The sequence below is a fragment of the Tympanuchus pallidicinctus genome, unplaced genomic scaffold, assembly GCF_026119805.1.
Source record: "Tympanuchus pallidicinctus isolate F22 unplaced genomic scaffold, pur_lepc_1.0 scaffold7, whole genome shotgun sequence".
Classification (NCBI taxonomy): Eukaryota; Metazoa; Chordata; class Aves; order Galliformes; family Phasianidae; genus Tympanuchus; species Tympanuchus pallidicinctus.
The window spans coordinates 11058128-11082805 of record NW_026294791.1 but is presented as its reverse complement, the minus strand read 5'-3'; the positions used below and the strand labels follow the sequence as shown (position 1 = coordinate 11082805).

At 37.6% G+C, this 24678-nt stretch overlaps 1 protein-coding gene across 1 annotated transcript; it reads right to left on the bottom strand.

Moving 5' to 3' along the window:
- Positions 1 to 856: 856 nt before the first annotated feature.
- GIPC2 (GIPC PDZ domain containing family member 2) lies at positions 857 to 24678 on the bottom strand. Its single transcript, XM_052666755.1, has 6 exons — positions 24356 to 24678; positions 17337 to 17522; positions 13989 to 14169; positions 11488 to 11597; positions 10685 to 10766; positions 857 to 3452 (listed from the first exon to the last, which is right to left on the bottom strand). Exons 1-6 carry the CDS (start codon positions 24596 to 24598, stop codon positions 3298 to 3300), a joined length of 957 nt encoding a protein of 318 aa, XP_052522715.1. The 5' UTR covers positions 24599 to 24678; the 3' UTR covers positions 857 to 3297.

The following is a 24678-nucleotide window of genomic DNA, read 5'->3' as shown; positions in this document are numbered from 1 at the left end:
CAACATCTGGCATACACTAAAGGTGTCTCAAAAGATGTGTGGGTAATTTTCAAAATTAGCTCATTTAAAATCCTGAAATATTCATTGCTGACCATGTTCTTAAACTAATGAGCTCAGAACTTTATGATTTTATGAAATCCCATTTCTGCATCTAAAATCTATTGCTTATGGAGAAAAGTAGGGATGTACTTTCCATCATCTTGAATACAGCAGCATGCTGAAAGTAAAACCACAAACAATTGCACCTATCTGCCAGCTGCCTGCAGACTGTGCACCATGTTATGAGAATCAGTTACTTTTCAAATAGCATTCAAGGCTGAGTTACTGTCTTCTCTCGGTCCACTTCAGATTCTGGGAGAAAAAGATGAAGGCAGAAAAGACTATTTAGCATCTATCCAACTCCACCTACAGCATTATGGTTGGATTTGATGATCCTGAAGGTTTTCTCTACCCTAGATAATTTGATGATTCTATATACTAAGAACCAGATGCTTACAGTGCTACTCTGATTAGTACTTATGTTGACTAGAACTTCAAATGAATTTGAGAGATTTTGGTAGCTACACATAATGATATTTTCACCCTACAAAGCATACAAATAATTTATAGTTGTTATTAGACTGAGTTTTGGATGGATCTGCAGGCTGTATATAATCAGTAAAACAACATCAAATTCCTACAGAAATAATTACAAAGAGCAAGTTATTTGCCATACTTTAGAACATAATGTGATTTTCATGTGACATCTTACTCATCCATAGCTGGAAAACACAAGCAAATTATTAAATTTGGTACTGGTGTCATTATGTCATATGTGCTGGAAATAGTGCATGCACAAATGTGAACTCAGAAAAAATTAAGATCAACATACTTTATTACAGTAAGTGTTAGTAAAATTACAATCACTATTTAAATCTCAGTTCTGCAATAAACTCCATGAATGATATGAGAGATCAGTACATGAGTGTTTCAGAAATTATCTTGCTATTTCAGTCAATACAGTAGGACAAATTATGGTTTAAGGATATACTTCTTGAGTATTAATTTTTCAAAATAAAATGCATAGCCAAAACACATGAGTTATCTGCTACAGATAATATTTTACGTATTATTTTGTAATAAAATTCTATGTAGTGCATTGCTCTTTAAGAAGGAATTCTTTAGTTTTTTATCATCAATACCATGTTAATATGGTATACAGAAGCAACACAAGCTTTTAGCGCTCAACTCTTGATGATTCAATTTTGTTATTCACCTAAAAGAAGGTTAGAGAATGACGTGGTCCACAGTACTTATACCAAAAGTTCCTAAGTTAGAGGAGTCCTGTGCGAGACAGAGAATGCTCAACTGCAACAGAAGATTGTGAGATCAGATTCACTGTTATTAAATACAGACAAAAGCTATTCAACCTGTACACTTTTCCCTAAAATTGCACTTCTCAAAATAATACTCCCCTGCATTCCTTACATTCCCTTTCAGCAACGGGATGTAAGGAAAAATCACCTGTTGACCAAGTTTCTTTATTTTCCTTTTAATAACTAATTTCCTAGTAAAACTACTCACACTTCTCATTACTTGAGAATTGCCTGAATTTTTTCCAGCTATAGTATATGTGTTACTACAGAAATCCATAATTATCACACCTATTTAAAGATACATGAATATTACATCCCTGGTAACACTGATTATACAAGGCACGTGTACAGTGCAATTTTGACACCTATGAACTTTCTTAAATACAATAAAACGTCTGATCTCCATATGTCTTTGTACCACTCATTTCCTAAAAATGAACATGTATATTAAACAAAAGTTTATCCTTAAGTTAGAGGAACAAAACACTCACAGTGGCATTTATAAAATTGATGACAATCCCCTTGAAGAGCATTAACAAGACTTAAAGTCAGGCCCCGTATTTTTGTTTAATTTCATTTTCACTGTCTTATTGTGAGACTCATTGTCTTATTTGGCTAAAATGTAAATTGCATATATTTTTTCAAAAAATCAGAATCACTACAATTATCTCGTGAAAGTTGCGTTTTCTATAAGAGTTAGCAAGTATGTCTTGATTAAAACCTAACAGTAAATAACTGAAAAAGAATACAGTTATAAATAAAAACAGAACACCACTCTTCATTAAATATAGAGTGAACAAGAGGATAAATGCAGACATAGCAGATGTGTTAAGAGATAGCTAATTTTTTAACAATCCGAGATTTATTCGTAAAACATTATCAGTTAAGAATAAACATCTATGTACAGTATAATTTGAAATCCTGAAGTATAAAATGACATTAATTGAAGTTTTAGACATTCATTTTCATCCAAACTACAGTTGTGATCATAGAACTACATCTACTGATTCTGAGCACCTTCTTAAATATCTCTACATTGCCATTCTGAAAAAAACAACAGACAAGATAAAGCGGGAACTTCATAGGATTTCAGCACGGTGTTTACTACATGCAAAGATAAGTGAAGCATTTGGTCAAGTATTACAGTCTCCAGTGCCAGATCACAGATATTATCCAAACATGTGAATATTAATCAAAATTAACGTTTGTTTCTTGTTATGCAGTAGCTATTGTGATAATATGGCATCTGAATAAAGCAACAGATTCCTGCTCTAGGCATTTCTACTAAATCATTTCAGAAATACGTAGGCAGTGTGTGTTAATGACCAAAAATAAGAGCAAGTTTATTTTAAAGTCATAGTTGTTTGTTGTTTGTTTTGTTGTTGTTTTTTTTTTCCCCCAGAGGAATTTACTTTTTCCTGAACATAAAACGTGCCTTTCCAGAAGCTTCTTCTCATCTTTTCTACTGAAAAGCCTACATCCAGGCCAAACAATACAGCTCTTGGCCTACTTGAATACTTAAGAACCAGCAGATCGGAGAACTGCAGTGTGTTGGTTTTATTTTTTTTTAGATCAAGTTTATAAATCTTTCTTAAAAAAAAACAAACAAAAAAAAAAAAATCCAAAAAATTTTGCATATATCTATCATTTCTCAAAATAGATACCAAAGTACATAAAATGCATGTATGAATACATCTACTTGGCCCTTCTCCTCTCAGTGATTTCTACATTTAAATTAAATGTTCATTCTAAATGTGCAGTTGTTAGACCTTTGAGTTTACCTTTATTTCTGTTAGAAACTTTCATTGTAAAACAAAGTCTCTGATAAGAATACTTGTATAGAGCATCCCAGATTTATATCAATAAAAATATCAGTCTTCTGACATATGTATTTCAAAGTCACTTTATATTTTTGAATTGAGAATGTTAAACTTCATAATTCTCATTCCAGTCGTCCTTGCTTAGCATCCCCTATTGCTCCCCACACATCAAAGACAAACTCATCTGGAAATGCAAAGTCTCCAAGAGTTTCATCCAATGCCACTGCAAATTCATCTGGGTTTTTCTTGTCTTTTCCTGCTTCCACCATTGTTGCAGCTGAAAAAAAACAAACAGAAAGTAAAAAAAATTATTCTCATGGAAGTGACAATTAACGTTTGCCCAAGATATTTTTTTTTGAGAGTTTTCAGAGTCCAGTAATGTTAAGGGGATCTAAAGCTTACCTACTGAATCCTAAATTCATTAATATCTGTGTACCATCCCCCACAGTATGTTTTGGTAAATGGGAGAACTTCCTTGGAGCGTTCATTACATATTCTTTTAATTGTTTGGGAGATGTTAATTCAACCAGACTTCATTTCTCTCTAGCTAGCTAAATTATGTTCACCATTCATTACTACACATAAAGCATAGGTCTAAAGGCAAGGTACAGGAAACTCCTGTGATAACAAGCCCCATGCTAATGCACAACCAATTTCAGTGAGTTTGATGTAGTCTCACTTATCTAAAAGGCATATTCAAATGCTTTTTTCCCCTCTAAACAACAAATAAAAGATCCCAGCAAGTCAGAGTTTAAAATAGCCAAGTTTGTTGTATTTAAAAATATTTTTTTTTAACAAAATATTTGAACATGGGAAAATAATATACAACCTATGCAGTAGATACGTGCAACCAAATTAATATGGGTTTGCCAGAAACAGCTTCTAAATTTAAGTGTTATAACCTGTATTTGGAAAAGGGCAATGATAAAAAAAAAATGTCTAGAGAAAACACTTGAACACTTCAGGAAAAAAGGATTCAAATACTACGCACAGTTCAACATATGCACAGTGTCAAAAAAGCCACAAAAAAGAGCAGAATGTCATTTGTTAGCAAACAGAGATAGACCAATATCTTGTTCGTCCAGCAATTTCTCCTGTTAAACACATGAGAATCAATCTTTATGAAGTTTCAGACTTCAGTTTGGAAGCTGCTTTATTCACTGGACAACTCCTCAGCTTCCAAGAGAAATTACAAGTCTATCACAAACAGCACTCAACAGTGGCTGTAGGGGCATTAGTGGAAAGGAAAGCTGTGAGGGCTCAAAGCTCTCTCTTTCACAGCACCTGCACCTCCCAAAAAGATGAAAGATGTCAGCTCAGGAGAGATCAGCAAAACTAAGCTAAGCCAGTAGGCTACCTTCATTTGAGGGATGCAGAAGACTGTAAAACAGACTCAGCACAAAAGGACTGCTGAGTGATTTACTTTCTGAGTTGTATCTCTGCTCCACAGCCTCTATTCATATTAACAAAAAAAAAAAAAAAAAAAAAAAAAGATTATATTGTACAATAGATGAATCAAACTCTGATTTATTTCATTGTCATCTTTTACACCTGCCTGGTACTGCAAGATGATGTATAACAGAAGATGAAGAACAAGTAACTTCCACCTTCTTTACAAACAAATGCTAACGTCACACTTGAAGGATTTAATAACTTCTAGGCTTTTTTTAAGAGGGATAACTGAGTTGAAAACATGTATTACAGTGCCTGACAAAGGGAAGGAAATCCTGAAATCACAGATAACCATTTTCAGTAAGAGTCTACTACATACTTGCTATGTAATGCATGCAGTACATGGTATTGAAATGGCAAAATCTCACTGATAAATGTAAAATAAGCTTTCCTTGTTCAAATGTGTATTTAATATTATTTTGTTAACCTGAAATTGTTTATTGACAGTTGGAACTGTCTGGAAAATAGAACTGGTTATTATGCAAACTTTTAACAAGCTGAGAGCAAACTGGAGCCACATGCCACACTGTAGACGTCAGCAACAGCAACTCTGAAGAAATTCAATGTTTCAGTTTTAACTACATTCAGACGTGAGACTGCAAACAGGATCTCCATGCCAAACACCACAAAGAAGCCCAAAGTCTGACAAACAAACTGCTGTGCTCAAGGAAGCTTAAGCTTTACCCAGACTCCTGGCAACACTACAGGATCTCAAGGACTCAAGATGTCTTTCCCTGCCAGAAGTAACCTATTCCTGTTGCGTGGATTCTTTCTGCCTCCCCCATGGAGTCCTTGGGATACTGACTCAGAGCAGTCTAAAAGGGAAATGAGGTGAAGGGCTTAATTTAACCTTTGCAGTCCTCCTGAAACAAATGAGGATATGAAGCCCTTCCATATAGGCAGTGAAACAAGGTTGGAGGGAGAGAAGATGTGCAAGGTGAAAGACAATTTAGACATAAAAAGTATGCCTGGATACATTTCCTTAAGATATTAAAAAGAAGGTAGTCATCAAAAGATTGAGAATCTAGACAAGTATTCCAGTGGAAAAAGTGGTAGAGCAAGGAATTCCGGAGATAAACTGAGACATGAAAGAGACATATGACAGTTTAAGAGCAATAACAACACATTCTTATATTGAACTTCAACCATCCTAGTTAAAACTTCAGAATTACACAGTCATCAACCAAAACGCTACTTTAAACAAGGCTTTTTAAATATTGAGCTTCCCAAAGTACGAAGTGACAGTAAGTCAAAATGTCACAATCATTTGAGAGCAGCAGCCTCAAATAAAAACCTTTACAACTACATTGAACAATTGCAATCAGCACTACCACTACACTTAATGAGCTATATTGTTAATGCACACTGCTCTTCTCTAATTCACCTGGTACAATAGAATACACTTATGCAGAAAGTGCAGGATCTTCCTGTCTCCTGCATGCCTTTTCAGTAGCACGGTGCTGACCTCTAGTGCCAGCAGCATTGTATTACCGTTCAGCAAACGGCAATGCGAGATGAAAGCAATCCCTACTGGTGTTGGCACACTAGTTCTTACCACCGACGCATACGAACAGGCAAAGATGAACCCTGTATTTCGCTAGTTTCAAACACAGAGAAGCACTAAGAGAGACTAGTTTCTCTATCACGCAGTGTACGTGTTCTTACCCCCCCTGGGCAGTTACCACATGCATGGGGTGGCATCCATGACCTCAGAAGCACAGCTGGAAAATTCTGTGCAGAATATGCATGCTTACATGGTGACAATTGCAATGCATAATTCCCAAGACAAATCAAAAAGTGCTTAGTTCAAGGGTATTTGGTAGATACGTGGCAATTGGAAAAGAACTTTACTGGCTCTCAGAGGACAGCATCCCCATGCCAAATTAGCTCCACTCCCCTCTTTCTCCCACTGCTTCTCATGACAGTGACACAATAAGTGATTGCATAAATTTTATTCTAATACAGAGAATAGTTTTCTTGACAGTCCAGATAGTCCCATTGTCTTCAGAAATTTGTTTTAAAATCCCACTGCTAGCAATGCTCATACTTGAGAAAATTTCATAAAAAAATGTGAGAAGTTCAGGGAACTTGAAAGTGACAGAAGAAATTTTCTTCTCAGCTTTAACCAAGGAAGCTCGCTATCAGGCTTCCCAGAACACAATCACCTTACATAGCAGTTTTTGCCACCTATATCCTCTTCTGTCATTTTCAGAAAAAAAATAATCTTTCAGAAGCCTTAACAGACATTTCAGTATTTATTTAGCAGTAATGATATCAGAAGTTTTGCTTTCATCAAAAGGTAACAAATATTAGTCCAGTCTAACATTTTAAAAGAGCTAAAATAATCATCCACACTTCTTGTGCCACTAGAGTTTTCAGTGTTTAATATACCTTGGTGTTAGCTTCATGTTGAACACTGTCACAAATTAATCAATTTGAATGGCATAGTACAAAAACTGGAGAAATATAATCCTTTGAAGAATTAAGTTTGTAGACAATAGAAGAAAGCAACAGATTTGAGGAAAATACCACTTCATTCAAAGCATTTCAAAATACAAATATCCATCCAGCATTGCTAGGATGTACAGATGATCAGAGAATAAAAGCTGAGGTGAGGAAAAACAAACTATATGGAATATAGCCGTATTTTGAGTATATGGAAAGCTGGAAAAATAAAACCATACATTGAAAAGTAGATCTGAATTCTTCTAAACAGAATTGGAGAATATGCTAAGATATGTAATCTCTGACAACATTAGAGGAACATCTGCGAGGAAACAATCATCCAAAAGCATAAAAATAGAACAAAATATTTATGAGTGAAGAGTAGCCAGAAGATGCTGGAACATCTCAACTTGGACAGGAAACCCTTTTGCAAAAGTTTTGCCATTGATAGCATTCTGGGGTTGAGTGCTGTAGATCCAGGCTTTCTCTCACCCACAACCTTTGATGTCAAATACAGCTTATCTCAATTCACTGATTTAAAAATAAATGCCATAAGAATTCTTCACTAACACTGCTTTCTGAACCATTCCAATGAATCAGTTGTTCATGTTCCTGTATCAGAAGAAAACACTCACAAGACTTAAAATAATCTTCAGCAGCCCTCACTAATGCATTTGTATTTTAAAGAAAGCTGAAATCTTTGTCCAATTTCTAACATGTGCATGAAGCTGAGGAGTACATTTATAGAGCCAAATGTATCTTCTATGAATTAAGCCAGTTTTTCCCCAGTAAAATAGAGAGGTAGAAGTGCAGGTATGTAAATCTCAACATTGTTTAGATACCTGAAAATAATCATCTGTCACCACCACTCCCCTCCCCCCCCATACATACACACATATATACACACACACACACACACATATATATATATATATATACACACACACACGGTGTTCAATTAAACAGTTTAGAAGCTTTTCCTCCTACTCAGGGGCTCATGTATATATTTAGTCAGCCATTCTTGAAACTCCTAAGATACTTAGCAATGCAAAAATTAAGGGCTTTATCTCATCTTTAATTCTGCCTATAATTTTACATTATTTTTCCTCTCTCTTCTTAATAAATTCTGGCTCAAAATTAGGGCACTGTTTCAGAATTCAATCTCACTATGAAAGTGTCATTTTAATGGAGATGAAAAAGCAATATTAACTGACAACCAGAGCTTCTGACAAACAGAACTGCATGGGAGTGAGCAACGATTGAGATCTTAATCACTTGTCGGCTGTCGCATTGTGATGACTAGCATTTTCAACTAATCTGGCTTGAGTAATGAGTGAAATTTCTAGCTGAGCAGTGATTGGCATTCTCTGAATGAATCCTTTCCTCATATTTCATCTTCATGGGTGACTGATCACATCTACTATATAAAAAAACCTGACATATGTTAATTGAACAGATTTGTGACAAGTGATTAGCTCTCCTTTCCTAAAGAGATCTAGAGTTGTTTAATTATTTTAAAGTGATAAAAACTTTTTTTTTTTTTTTTTTTTTTTTCCCCATCATCATTGGCCCTTGACTAAGATTCAAACTCCAAGAAACAGCTTCAAGGATGCAAACCAAAGGTAGGTAAACCTCTTATCTTTGCTTCATGACAATTTCTTTGTTTAACAGACCTCATGAGAGGAAGAGAAGTAAGCGCAAAAGGCAAACCAGCAACCCAGTTGAGAAGCACAGAGTAGCTTTGAGGACAAAGACCTGTCCATTCTTTGAGAATTTTTTAAAGGCACTCTTTAGGACTATCCAAGGTACATACTGAAAGATGCAAAGACATCAGATCTGTTAAAATGCATATATAAAAATATCAGGGAATTCATAGAACTCTATCAAGTGCTTGACAATCAGCAGAGCCAAGCTTTTACTACAAACTGAACTCTTCAGTCAACTGTACAAGAACCACCCAGTTATAATAGTGAGAGTCAAAGAAAGGTAACAGTAGTTCCCACAGGAACTCACGATCTTGTTACACATCAGAGCACAGCATATGCTGAAGATCCAAAAAAACAAGCTCTAGCCTACAATCTCAGGAACCTGGACTACAGATACAAAAACAAGAGCTACCTGTTTTAATGGGCAGGAGGCCTGGAGACCTTGGATGTAACTAACAAGGACAGAAGCCTTCAGAAGATTGGATCAAGCTGGGGCTTGCAACAGCTGCAGGACAAAAACAGCTCCAGAGGGGTGACTGGCACGAGACTCGGAAGCTTTGAAGCCTGAGCCAGAGACTGTTCACAGTAAACCTAAACAGAGGGTCAGACTGCACCACCCAGGGCTCCTGAGAACATATTGCATGCCAGAGGCATCATGTACTAGAGGTGCTGGGAATAGAATTTTTGAGAACTGTTAGTTTCTTTAGAACTGGGAGGATAATATCTGCAAAACAGCGCTATCCAGTTTTATGTAGCTTCACTCTTGCTTCCATGCTAGGAAGCCCCCTTGACCTTAGGCTGAGAGACAAATAGTAATTCGCCTACAATTTTTCCTGTGAAGCAATGTGTAGAGCTGCCAATAAGATGCTTGCCAGTAGGAGCAGGTGGCAAAAGTCATTTGGTTATTCAGATTATTTTATATTGTTCTTATTCCTGTCTGCTAACTGCTGCCTGTCCAACCAATACTGCTTTGCCTTTAGCTACATGCCAGACCTATCACCTCTTTTGCTTTGCCTCTATCATTTCTCTCACATAAAGGCTTTCTTTCAATACTGCTTTCCATTTAGTTTGTCCTTTCCTAACTCTTGTCTGATTTCTGATATTGCAATAACAAATAACTTCTGCCTTTGTTTCAGCATTAATGATATCATTTGAGGACTGCACCTAGCCACTGCTCCCGCACTGGCAATTCTTAATCAGCTAGACCACAAAACATGAACAGCTTCTTCCCTTACAAATGGAAGTTCATATTTAGGTGGTGTGAGATAAACAGAGAAACAACAGCTGCAGGGGCAAATTTAGTGTAGTTTTAAGGAGCTAATAATACTGATCTTCAAAAGTTTCTTGCACTATAAATTATTTTAAAGGTAGCAAATATAATGGAAAATTTCCCATGTTTCTTCAGTAAACAGGCTTTAAAGAATTTGATAAATCTGCAATTACTCTATCAGTCCGGTTGCTAAACAGTTACTCCTTCACTGAAAAAGATCTCAGACTAACTTTAATGATCTCCTTTAAAGTGTTTAAGCCAAGGGATGAAAGAGAGAGGGAGAGAAAAAACAGCAAATAGACATGCTTGACCTTAACAATCCCCCAGCCTCACATACAAGCTCTGGTAGAAAATATATGCCATAAAGAATGGCAATGAAAGTTAATGGCAAATAACTAAATAAATTATTCAGTAGTGTATAGATGGCAGGCAGAAAGAAGATTAATTACATCATAAGGCTTGTAGTGAGAAATTCTCCCTTTTATCAAAGATATATTCAGAAAAACATAGGCAAGGTTTCCGGTTTACATTCTAGACAGGTTTTGTTTTGCTTACACAGACAGACTGAAACAACTATAAATGAATTTAGAATGAGGAATTACTCAATCATGTAGTAAAGCATTTGTTAAAACTCACCTAATTCAATATCTCTTATCCCCATATATGTTTCAAGAAGTTCATCCACTTTTTTTACTGCTTTTTCTTCAACTTCAGACAGCTTTATTGAAATAAAGGGAGACAAAGTGCAAAAGTATTACTATATCCTATGCAGACTTTAAAACAAGAAATTGCCTACTGCTTATCTTCACTCTCACTGTAGCTGCTTAGACTTACAAAACCTAAAAGTAAATCATGTTATCCCTCCCCATTCCCTTCTTTTTACAACTAAAATCATCCTACAAACTTAAAACCACATAACTTTTACACTGATCAAACAAAACACAGGCCTTTCAACTCTTGACAATACAGATCTTTATCAAAGTCTCATCAGCTTTAGAAGATCCTGAAATAAGAAAAATTTCTTCTTCCAAACACTACTCCTGGTTTTACACACATTCATGTCAGCATAAGTTATTAGCCTCTCCTAGCAACCATGCTTAAACTAGCCCAGTACACTTTGTGGTGTCAGATACAAAACCACATCTTCATCCATTCCTTTTATTTTCTCTTTTCTTCTTTTCAATGCTCCTTGGTCTAATGCACTTTAACATCATCCATCTAGACATCTAGGAAAAAGTTCCAAATTCTTGAGCCCCGTCCTATCTTTCCTAGCCTTCAATTTCGTGTAAACATTTCTCCTTACAGAAAACAGTCTTCATTGTACGTCCCACAAGCTTTGTAACGTGAATTTTCCCTCCCTGCTTTCCCTTCAAAACCGTGGGAAGATTAAATTGGGTGCTAGAAGGTTGAACTATTGAAAAGCCACAAAATAACCTTACCATTTCCTCCACAGTGGCAGGGCCTTTATTTCTCAGTCGAAGTGTTTCTCTCCCTCTGGAGATTTTAGCCTCTGTCAGAGTCCCACCTTTGGACCTTGCTGCCACCTTTTCTAAAGTAAAAAAGAAAACAAACAAACAAAAAACCAAAGTATATGGTATGTACACAATGCATCTGCTTTGCCGTTACATTACCTTCAGTTTTAATTCTAATAAAAAACCAATAGGCATCTAAAATTTCAACCATAAATTAACTACATAAGCTACATAGTTTTGCTGTCAATTTGTCTTCAAACTTTGATAACCACTTTGACTACACTGAAGCTGGGATATCTATTGACAAATATATCTGTTGAAGCCTATTGCGTTCATTATTACACGCGTGTCTCATATAATTTTACTTTCATATTCTACAAAAACCACAAGTATTTATCAGATGATGTCTGAAGTCATCACCCAAATGCTGACTTCACCCTGCCCTCCATAGGCAGGCTGTACGGCAGCTGTAGCTTTGCAACATTTTCATCTTTCACTGAGGCTATGATGAAAACATCATTTCAAAATGCATGATACTGAGCCACACAGTGGTGAATAGGTCCAATTGTTTCATGTTAAACCATTTGATTACTATCAGTCACTCAGATGAAACTGTCCATAAGTAGTCCTGTGGGAGTTTCTCTCACAGGTTTCAGGAAGGTCTGGATTTCACACTTGATAAATCCCTGAAGAGAACATCTGGTTTTATCTTAAGTTTTCTTTACCTGAATTCAGTTTTCCTTGTTTATTAAATTAGTAAATTGAATATGAAATCATATAAGACATGTCCTAGATCATAAAGGCTGAGATGAGCCATAGTTTCACATACAGGATTGACGAGGATTTAATTTATTTACTAACTCAGGAGTTAAGTAGTAAATTTAGAAAGTACTAGAAAGAATTTTGTAGAATTGTTTTCACTGTACTATTTTATTCTCCACACTATTCTTACTTTTAGAAGAACTTATGCTGTATGCATCCTGCCTAGGCAACAGCCAGGGTATTCTTAACCTGTCTCATATTGGACACCGGGAGTTTTAAGCCCATTTCTGTAGAATAAAAAATACATACAGCTTTCAAAAATCTGTCCAATAAGCTCTACTTCAATGTCAATTTAATGTCAGATAAAAGATATTAACATGGAATTAGCGAGTTCCCTTCTCTCCATCATCAGCAGATGAAGAGGTACCTTAATCATCTTTGGAAAATAATTGCTATTAAATAATAGTTCAAGTCATCAAATGCTGATTTACCCCAGTCTTTACAAACAGACTATGTAATAGGCTTAGCCCTGAATGCTCATATTAAAAAGATATTATTATACTACTAATTGCAACACTTTATGTATGTACATTACACTGAAGTACATTACAACAGGAGTATTAGCTTATACCCAGTTATATTAGAGACATATCACATTCTGTGCAGAAGGACCAAAAGCTATCTTCAAATTTGTTTCAATTTCTGCTGTTATTCTGACACCAAGTGTCAAGATTGGTGTATGACAGCAGTTGTAAACTGCTAACAGATTTTAAAAAAAAGAAAAAAAAATCAAACATTTTCCACTGTGGTGAAGAGATTGTAAGTGCACATGAAGTCATACATGCTTAAGATGCAGAAGTATTTTGTACTTTCTTGTTAAAGAAAAATAATGCATGGATCAGAGGGAGAAACAAACCAAAACCTGAGAGAATAAGAATCAAAACTCAACCTCTTTTATCCCCCTAGGCTAACACAACATATTTTTATTTATTTTTACTACCTTGATAAAATTAATGTGCATATGGATTAGCAGGAGGTATACGTTTGTCCTATCACTTATGTCACTTTCACACAGCAGTCAGCATCAGGTAGAGGCAGAGCTTTGTCTAACTCATTTCCTTCAGTTGCAAGTATACCTGCTGTATAATAAAAGAGTGAACAAAATGTTGGGGATAGCAGCCAAGGAGGTGCTCTGGGGAATCCCAAACTCTTCTCTGCTTCATTCTTCTGCACTAGATAGCTCAGTCCTGCCTAAAGCTCACGAATATAAAAATCTGATACAGAGACAAACAGGGTTCATATGTAAGAGATGTAGAGGAAAACAGAAAGGGAAGTTTGAGAATCAGTGAAATGATCCATGCTTTAAAACTGTGCCTATCAAACTTATACTTATTCTGCGCTGCCATGTGGTAGCAAAGAAACCAAGCAACTGAGACTCAGTGCTGAGTCAGCCCAAACTAGGATAACTGCTGGAGGAAGCAGATGGTAGAAGATTCCTTCCTAAAATTCCCTCTCCAAGAAAAATATATATTATATATACATACACACACACATAACACATATATGTATGTATCTGTTCTATACATAGAACGTTCCTCTCTTTTTGCAGCAGTTACATTACCTTGCCTGAAAACAAATTTATAGTGGAGTACAATGTTGGGAGCTCAGTATCCAGGGAACAAGGCAAACAGCCAAGCAACACTCACCAAATGACTTCATAGGCTCTATCAGCTTCAGCTTAAACACCCGACCTTTCTCCAGATCTTTTAGCATTTTGGCAACTTCATAATGCCGAAGATCTGACACATCTTTTCCATTTATAGACTCTATGTGATCGCCAACGCAGATCGTTTTGGTTTGGTCCATAAGGCTCCCTTCTCTGATTCGCTATTGTTTAAAAAAACAGAAAATAATTAGAAACATTTTTTGAAATGGTAAAGAAGTGACAGATTCAAGAATGTCAGGTAAAAATATCAACAGCACTGAGTTTGTTTTGCCAGCAGGACATTTTGACTTTAAGATTTATGCCATAAAAGACATTTTAGAAAATTATTTTTAAACAAAGTACTTTAATATACATTGCATATAAAATCAACAATAGAAAAAAAAATGCAATCATACTTCAGAAGTTAAGGCTTCTGAATAAGCTAATGTTTTGGGGATTTGTTTTTTTCGTTTTTTTGTTTGGTTGGTTGGTTTGTTTTGTTGTTTTGTTGTTGTTTTTTTTTTGCTTTAAAACTGTACCCAATGTGCCAGTAATGTGAATGTCGTCTTTTGACTTTAATACTCTGACAAGCATAGGTACAAAACTTCTCTCGTGTAGTCCTGTGACATACAAAAAAAAAATATGTGATATACTAAAAAATGAGGTACTATGTAAGTCTAATCTTAATAAGGCTTATCTATAATGAGTGAACTTCTACAATTTTCCTCACTTAACTATATAACTGCATATGGTAAGTTATTTCCTGTGAAATAACAATGAAGGACAATAAATGCTTACAAATGTTATTTCAGGGAATACAAGTGGCATAGAAGCAGAGGTCATAAAATGAAACCGAATTTAATATTCATAGTTTTTCCAAAGTTCAATTTAAAGTGAGGAAAAAACAATCATTAAAAGATCTCTATGATTTATCAAGTCAATTAAAGGACAATTAAGATTTCAGTGATTCAGTTTACTGTTGTTAAATGCTGTCATATTTATCACGCTCCAGTCATGAAAGCCATTATCCTATTTAATATAAAAGCTATGACATTCTAAAATGTCTTCTATTTTGCACAGATACAGATACCATTTGAAAATCTTCCTAAATAATGTACATTTCAATAAAGACTGAGGCTGGTTTCAGGCTGGCTTTAAGTTTACAGCGAGACAAGGGAGATAAACATATTTCCACCTAATACTGTAGCACTTACCCTAGCTGCTAACTATCTTAAAAACCTGTTTCTAGTTCATGTGCACATGTCTAAGCCCACATATGTGCCTCCATCTGAGAGAGTAAGTAGGAAGTGTGATAGTGCTCACTGTCCTATAAGACACTGCAACAATTTTTAGCTTCACGCAGAGCTTAACTCATTCTAGCACTTTTTGTTATTGCTGTTTAACCTAGATTGAAAACAAAGACTTCTGGTAAAAGAAGAGAGCAGTACGGTATACAAACAAGAAACTAGGCTCCAAATGCATTTCTATTGCCAGGGTTCAAAATTGTATCTGCCACACTTCACGTTTAGTTTAAGTGTTGAATTCTTTCTATCTTTTCTTCTTCACTTGGATCCTAATATCAAGACTGTTTAAGTAGTATTACTTGATAATACCATTCATGCAGCATTCAAACATTTTTTTTTTTATGAGACACAGCACTCCAAGTTAACTGACTCAAGACAGTCAAACTATAATGCCATAGTAATTAAGATGCAATTGATACGCTTGTATTTCAAGCTCTAGAGAATGTGTAGAAGCTAGAATCCTTATTTCCTATGAAAATATAAGGAAATAATTCCAAACTATTTTTTAAGTAAAGTCAGTTTCTGCTTAGTGATGTAGCTAGTCAACTAAATATATAATACATACAGCTTTTACTTTTGCATACATGTACATATTCTGCTGTTTAAAGTTAGCCATTAGCTAAATATGCAACAGTAACAAAACAATCTTGCAGAAAATCTTTTAAAATGATGTGGAATTGCCTTCCCATGAAGACATCACCACATCAGTTACACTTATTACTGCAACAATACAGTAACAACATTATATGCAGTCAGACAATTCCTATACAATTTCCTGGAAACTGCAGCTTAGTGATGTAGCGAGGGTTTTCCAGTCCACTCAAATTATACAGCAGTCAATGCGATTGCTGTTTTCCTCTTCCCCTGTTACCAACCATGGACAGAGAAAGTCATGCTCTATACAGTGCTGCACAAGTGAACTTGAAGGAGTGCTTCCAATGTATTCTTTTAAAATGTGACATGAGTGGCAGTGTGACAGAGTGTTATGGGTTGCATTGATACTACCACTGAAAATTCAGAGTTCCCTATCTATAAACATAAAAATGAGAATGCAGTTTTGCCAGACTTGCTTGCTGAAGCCTCCACTGCATCTCAATTTTGTCAAGAGCAATCTCTATCACTTTTTTTTTTTTTTTTTAAACAACAAGCAAGCCTACTTTTTATATCCTTGGTAGCTAAGAAACGAATAGAGAATACAATCTCTACATACAAGAAGCTCTGTTAGTAATAGCAATAAGATCAGCATTTGAGACACCAATAATCACACGTAATTTCCGGTGTCTCACTAGTAACAGTTAACGGGAGTAGATTAAAGCAGCACACCTAGAAAGACTGGAAAAAATGGGGCAACTTCCTAATACCTAGTTTAGAAGGAAAGGTGCTGTGATTTCCTCCATCTTTACTGGTCTCAAAATAAATGGCCGATAGCTGGTGAGGAGGAGAGTAATTATGATTAATTAACACTTTGCACACGCTGCTACCTATATTTTCTATGCAAGCTAATTGGGGTGAACTCTGTTAATCCATGTCCTCGCCACCTTTTAATCCATCCTACCTAAGGCAATGCCAGCATTGGAAAGCCCAAAGTGCTCTGTACTTGCACCTGTTCTTACAGAGCATGCAGGATTTCACCCCACGAACACTTTAAGACTGAAAGAATACAGTCTTGTTACAATGAGTGACAGATACGCTGTAAGGATCTAACCAATGATGTCAGAAAACTCACTAAAAAAAAAAAAAAAAGAGGAAGCAAACGTAAGCAGTATGCAAAACTTTCCATCTTGGGATTGGTTACACAGCGATCATATCATAAAGCCCATACACGTCACAGAAGCAACAAACAAATGATCTAATTTAAAAATGACATGCAGTACAGAAATAGCTGAACTAATTTCAAATGATAAATCTAAGGAAAAGCAACTTTTTCTGGTACTTGCCATATGCTAAATGGCTTGATAGTTCCAGAGGATCATTAAAGTAATAATTAACCTACCATAGTAACAAACTTCTACAAAAAAAAGCATTTAACTGGAAAATAAATTTACCTTTATAAAGGGACAGCCAGCTCCATTGTCTGTAACAGTAAGTCCAAGCAAATCATCAGATTTAAGAACTTCCACTTCTTTTCGTTGTCCTTTTACATGGGCAAATATAAAATCTTCAAGGCCAATCTGTGCACCTAATAGCTTGTCCATATCAACTTTATGAGTGTTCAAAGTGCAAAACATGATCTGTGCAGGAAGGAAAGAAACACATTACCTTGAAGTTTAACAGTTTATTAGGTTTGGTGAACTTGACAGGCTGATGGGCTCTTTAAAGGAGAGCACAATATCAGCCCCTGATGATAGATCCATAACTGACATGATAAAAAATCACTTTCTCCAGCTGCCCCAGGAAAAGTGACACTCGCCATCCACAAAAATGACAAGAAGCATCAGTAGCTCAGACAGCAGATATGAGATTGCAGGGAACAAAGGAAAGGGACACATCTGTGCAATCAGCCTCTCACAGTCTGCCACAGGGCACCAACCCAGACACCAGCAGCTTAAGCTTCAGCTGAACAGCTTAAGGGGGGCTTGAGTATACCACCTCAAGAGCAGCCACTATTTTGTTCTTTGTCATGTACCAACCTCCAACTTGCAGCATTGCTCGTGGACAGTCAAGGGGTCTGCCCACCACAGTGCTATATGGAGGAATCAGGCCAGCCCAGGCAGGTGTTAGGCATTCTGATGTAGCACACGTTCAAAGGGAAAATAGTCTATCCAAGAAAATAAGAAACAAATCCACTGTTCCACCTCACAGCTAAGGCAATTTCATCTGCCAGCTGCTTGCCAAGTTGAAGTCAGACAAGAAAAAGGCCTGAGGGCGGCCCACACAGCTTTCTCCTAGGCAGTGCCAGAGAGTACAGGGCACAGGCCAGAGAAACTCCATCCCTAAGATCTACATCTGAGGTAAATGATTCCCTCAAGACCATATTTCAAGTAGAACTGAAAGCAGGAGAGGAGGAGGCAGCTTTATACTGCATTTGGCCTCTGTCACAGGTGCAAGCCACTGGCAAGAGACATCATCATGTTACGCCTGCATTGCTGCCAGCAGGATGCATCTGACAAAAACAGCAGTGGGATGTCACAGTGTCCTACAGCTCTGCTGCTGCTCTAGTGGCAGCCATGTGTGGAGTCTAACTGCTCCTAGTCACAGGTAGAGATCAGCACCTGCAGAACCCCTGGTGCTCTGATGGAAATGTCGGCTTCCTTTCTTTCCCCATCACACACACAAAATATGGATTTCAGCCCCAGAACGCTTCAAATGCCCTTTTCTTCACTCTAGTTCACTGGATGATGGCAGAAAAAGAAAAATGAAATGAAAGCAATCACACTATTAAGTTCTTTCCTAGAACAAATGTTTTTCCTAATGTATTTCAGAGAGAGCATTTTGTTTTCCTCATTTATATAGAATGCAGGGTCTATTAAACATGTCTTCTGTCCTTCCACTTTTGAAAAATGAAAGCTTAGTAGTGAGATGGAGATTACAGATTGGTGGAGTCTTTAGTTATTTCTTTCAAAAAAACAAAACAACTAAAACAGACTAATCACTTATCTGATAATCCATCAAACAAACACTCCAACCCAATGCCTTAGTAACAACAGTCACAACAGCACTTAACAGACATCAGTTTTATTCTCTCAAGTAATGCAAAAGTTTTTCAAGTTAATAAGCACTTACAAAATAATATAACCTAGAGAAATTCATATGGCTATAATCAGAATATTTTATTAGTACTAATCACAGCTAATCGTTGACTTTTTTTTCAAAACGAAAAAGTTTCAATCTGAACAGATTATATAAAATCCACATATACACTCAGCTTTCTTGCAAACTACATAACTCAGCCAAGTTTACAACTGCAACTCCGTTCTATTTCTTACAATGAACAACAAGCCCTATGGCTTTACACTTTAGACATTAATATCCTTCACCTGACCTTGTCAAATAGACAATCATGTAGTAATCACTGTCACACCTTTGAATAGATAAAACTGGCAACAGAGCAGAAATGTGATATTTAGAAACTTGATCCAGAGTTTCTCTTTTTAGACTTCATCTGGATGGTATTCCCCACTATAGCCTATAAGTCTCCAGAATTCTCAGTGAGTCAGTTCCATACTAACCACAAGGCTGAGAGAACATCAACTGGTCAAAAATAACACTTAAATCATCCTTTATCCTCTTTAGTGAACAACTGCTTTTTCTCAGAACAGATATCTTCAAAGAGTAATGCACTAAAGATGCATCCACCCAGGATAATATACAATTACACCATCAGTTATAGCATAGCTTTATTTGTACATGACTGAGGACTGCCAATGGAAAATTTGTATTTTTTTCTTACGTTTTATGTTAATATAGGTATCTAATAACAGTTTATGTATCTAATTAAAACAGCTACTGTAGTGCACTTTTTCACCCACTCAAAACTCTGTATAATTTTAAATAGTAATTTTCTTACCCAGAAAAGAAACAAGAGAAAAATCAATGAGTAATTTTCATCGTAAAGTCCTTTCTTTCCCTTTTCACCCTTAACCTTCATGTGCATTTGATCTTCAGCTCAGCATAACAGTGCTGTGACATTTCATGCCAACTGTGGCAAGGTATTATAAATCGTAGCTGCTGCACCAGTCCTGAAATATCTAGGATACCTCCTTCACTGAGTTACCTCACACAGCAGGAAGAAGAAGGAAATTCCATTTGGCTGGCAGAGACCTTGTAAAATAGATTCATCAGATAAGATTACTAACAAATTATTTCCTGCATCCATATTTTCAATAGTAAGAGACACTAGTCAACAAAAATGAGGTTATTGTCTTATACAAAGCAAGAAACTGCATTAGACAAGGAAGAGGGTAACGCTATGTGTTACATAAAGTACCTACGCAGTACCTTATTGCATATGCTTTATTAATCACCTTCTTTACTTCCACATTAAGCCTAAACCTTAAAAGATTTCAAAAATAAGTTGAGTGGTAACATGAGAAGCTATTAAAAGCACTTTTTTACTCAGTAGAGCTCATATACCTTTACAAAGGACATCATAATTATGTTACTTAAGAAGCTGAGGACTTCTACTTTTGAGCAGAATATAACACCCACTGACATATTTCCCTCTATATGTAGGCGTCATCTATATCAAGAAGCCACCATCATGTTTTCTACCTACCTTACTCACTTCATTCTCCCTGAGGAAAATGCAGGAGCCTCAACTTGTTGCAGCAACAAGGAGAGTAACCACATCCTCTTGGTTTCAGCGTGGTTTTGGTACTTTATCAGGCAGGCAACTTTGTCTCCCCAGATATATTCATAGTACTATAAAGTAAGCCTTCAGTGCTTTGTTGTTTTTTAAAAAAAAAAAAAGAAAGAAAGAAAGAAAGAAACTCCAGAATGTACAAGAAATAGACCCTTCAGCTACAAAAATACAGCTAAAAAGCATCTGAGAAGCAGATCAGCAACACAGCAAGCATTGGATGCACCACAGTATCAAATACAAGCACCTCAGGGAACAGCAATAAACACTTGTTGCCAATGTGTTGAAAGGAGGTGGTTTGGAGACAGTGTCATCTTTGATCATTTGAATTTGCTTTGCTTCAATCTTCAGATGAGATTGAGAGAATTCATTTCAATAGACAGGTGAGTACTCAAACTCCAGATATTTTAGTAAATTTCACAAACTGATTGTCCAGCCTTCTAAACTATGTTTTGGCATTTTTTTTCCTCTTGTGAAAAAAAAAATGACACTTACTGAAGTTGCTTCAACACTATTGTTCGGTTTTGGCTATTTTTCAGTGATTTCATAAAAGTTTAAATTGAACAGGTTTAAATCAAATACATCTGTGAAAGTTTAATGTGGCTGAGCCTTATTGTATACTTAACTGTCTAGCATCAGGAGGCAATGCTACAGAACAGCAGCCTGGGCACAAGCTCAGCAGCTGAGCTCCTATTGCTGGAAGAGAGAGGCAGCTGCTTTTCTACTCTAGGTGCTACTGGGAAGGCTTCCCTGTTCCTCTGTTCCCCTTATAATGTAGAAGTCCTTTCATCACATTAGATATCTCAGCCTTCACAGGCATTTGTTAGACGCACCCACTAAGCATTCAGTTCACCTCACCTTACAAAGCAAACAAAATAATCAGAAGTGTGAGCTGTGAGTATGCAAACCAAAAGCTTGTATAGCTATCATTTACCATTCCCTTCCATCTGAAGAAGTAGTGGTCTTGCTACAGTTAGATTTTAATATTCACTTTCAAGTGCCTGGTTAGCCATTTTGGATAATTCAAAGCCCTACAATGTACTGTCACAGGAGCACACCAGGAAATGCTTTAACAGATCCACGTTGTCCTTTAGTCAGTGCTCATTTCTTTGTCATACAGGCTGCACTTCTCCTCCCTTGAGCAAAGAACCAGCTGGTTTGGACCAAAAAAAAAAAAAAAAAAAAAAAAAAAGGCATGGCAAAACTGAGCAAGGTGGGCAGGAATACAGGCCAAAAGCCAGGTTCAATAGGGACAACAGGGATGTTATCTTCAGGTGATGGATGAAAAATAAAATAACTGGACAAGAAGAGGTGAGTATTGGGAAAGCCTCAGGAAGGCACCGTTGGGGCTGTGAAGGATCGAGTAGCTCCTTCAAATCTAGGCTGGTGTTGTCCAACACTCATCCTACCCTACTTTCAATCAAGGTCTGCACAGAAGTTTCTGTCACTCTGCACTGATTCTTCAGAGTCTTTCCAACAAAAACTGCATTTTACATCAGTTTCACTCACCGAGCCTGCAAAGGATTGTCCAGCAGAACTAAATGCAGCTTGTACTGAACGACATGATACAAAGAGGAAACAAGGTGCTGCAGCCATGCTGAGTCAAAAGAAGAGACAGCTTACAAGTATAGCTCATCCTGCACTGTGCTGAAATGCTTAAGTAGGAACTTATCCAAGAGTCCATTCCCTTGCCTACATTGCAGCAGTGGTTCACCAACTGCTCTCTATACTGAGCTCCTCCCCTCACTCCTTCTCTGTCTATTTTCCACCTTGGTGACTGCAGGGCAGAGATCTCTGTGATATGCCTGTTTCCAAAGGCATTCAGGTATCACACTGTCGGGCTTCAGGGCACCCGGGTCACAGAAACTTTCCTAGACAGATAACACCTGTAAGTGGCATTTGAGTACCTCAGTCTTTCAGCTTAAGGAAGTATTGCTTCAGGCATTATGCTTTACACCAGACTATACAAAAGCAGCATTAATCAGTAGATAAGACTATTTAAAATGTCTGGTACCCCCTTACTTCCAAGCAAGTTTAGCAGCTGTCAGCAAACTCTTATGTTTTACGGCAATACTTGCCACAAATTTATCCTACTTCTTTCTATCAGAATTTTGTCACATTAATAAGGTTCAGATTCTTCACTCAGCTCTGTCAACAGGAAGTCATTTTTATTACTATTTTTGTTTCATTCAACATTGTTTCTTCAAGCCAGCTGAATTTCTTGAGTTAAAAAAAAAAAAAAATGTAAGCATTGGAACAGATTGCCAGAAGCAGTAGGTGCCTCATCCCTGGAGACACTCAAGGTCAGGACAGACAGTGCCCTGAGCACTTGATGAAGTTGTAGGTGTCCCTGTTCACTGCAGGGGAGTTGGACTAGATGGCCTTTGGAGGTCTCTTCCAACTCAAATGATTCTGTGATTTTAAGTTCAGTGCTTTTAGCACTATTTCCCCATCTGTTTTTACCAATAAACCACATTAAAAAAAACCACACAAGAAAAACCACACACACAAAAAACAAACAAAAAAACCCCCATAGGAGTAGGACAGTGAAAAAAAAAGGAAACAAAAAAAAAAAAAAAAAAAAAAAAAAAATTTCCAGTTTAAGACTCTACTTAGTTTAATAAAACCTGTAGAAGTGCCAGATTATCCACCTAGAAGGAGAAATGGAGAAAGCGCTGTTTCCAGAACTGAATTTCCTGGTGAATGCTATTATTTTGAGTCAGCAGAGCCATGAGATTGGTAACAAAAGTTCAGTAAGAACAAAATTAACACAGAAGCCAATCTGACAATTAGAGAACTTGAGAGTTAAAGATACAACTGGAGATTGAACAGAGAACAAAAGGGAACAGAAGCTCAGTATGGAAAGAAAATAGAGAAGCAGAAGGTCAGAGCAGCTGGGAAGGTACTGCTTAATTACTTAATGCAACAGCGACTGGTTAAACTGTATTCACCACTACTGACACTTCTGTATTTTACTGTGTGAAATGCTGCTGGGTCAGGGCAGCCGGCCCCAGAATAAAATCTGCAGCAGAGTCTATGGCACTTCAGAAGAGACAGCCACACATAAGAGAAGCGGCACTGACACATGGGGACCTCTGGACGCTTAAGCATTCTCTTTCGATTTCCACTCAGAAGTTAAGGTTCACAGAACCACGTAGGCACGGCAGAACCTGATACGGCCCCTGCCTTCCAGCTACGGGAAAACAATGCGGCCGCAAACAAGTGATTCGCAATCTAAACAAATGTTTAAAGCTTAGCTCGGATGAAAAACAAAACTTAAAAAATAAAAAATTAAAAAGGCTTCAGAGTAATAAATAAAATAAATTCTTATTACGAGTTTAAATAATCTCAATTAAAAGGACGCTGCTTAACGATCCGGCAAAGACTTCCCAGCCTTCGCTGCAGTTGCTCTCAGAGGCTGTGGGTTCCCAGCCCAGCACTCCGCGTCACCCCGCTGCCTTCGCCGCAGGCACGGACCTCCAGCAGCCCGCTGGTTTGTCCTCGATTGCGGCAAGAACGGCCGCAGGCAGTAACCCCTCACTGGAAATAATTAATCCACCGCACCCCGGCGTGACCCAGCGCTGCGGAGCCCCGCTAACAGCGGGCCGACGGGAAGTTCATCATGACGGCAGACGGACCGGGTTTTTCTTCGCGTAGAAGTTAAACGCGGTTACACTTACGCCCTTTCGCACATGTAAACGCTCGCTAGGAAGCAGCAGTTTCGCTCGTAACGGAACGCAAAGCTGCCCTCCCGCCGTACCCTACCTCAGTAGGGGCGATGCCGAACACCTCAGCGATCTTAGCGTACAGCTCGCGGGCGCTGCTGAAGCCCTCCACGCGGCCCGTGGGGCTGCCGTGCGCCAGCTGCGTGTGGAACTGCAGCCGCGAGGCGCTCGCCGCCGGGGCCGGAGCCTCCGCCGCGGGCGGTGGGGCCGCAGCCTCGCTGTCCACCAGCTTGGAGGTCTCCTTGGACTTGCCCTTCTTCCTGGTCCCCAGACCCAGGGGCATCTTCCGCGCCTGCAGCGGGCTCCGGCCGCCGGGTCCTCGCGCTGGACTCTGCCCCCGGCGCCGCCCCGGCCCGGTGCGGC

Coding starts and splice junctions, on each gene's coding strand:
- GIPC2 (XM_052666755.1), bottom strand. CDS start 24,598: ATGCCCCTGGGTCTGGGGACCAGGAAGAAGGGCAAGTCCAAGGAGACC. Junction 17,523..24,355: donor TCGGCATCGCCCCTACTGAG/GTAGGGTACGGC, acceptor CTTCCTGCACAG/ATCATGTTTTGCACTTTGAA. Junction 14,170..17,336: donor CTGGCTGTCCCTTTATAAAG/GTAAATTTATTT, acceptor TTTAAACAATAG/CGAATCAGAGAAGGGAGCCT.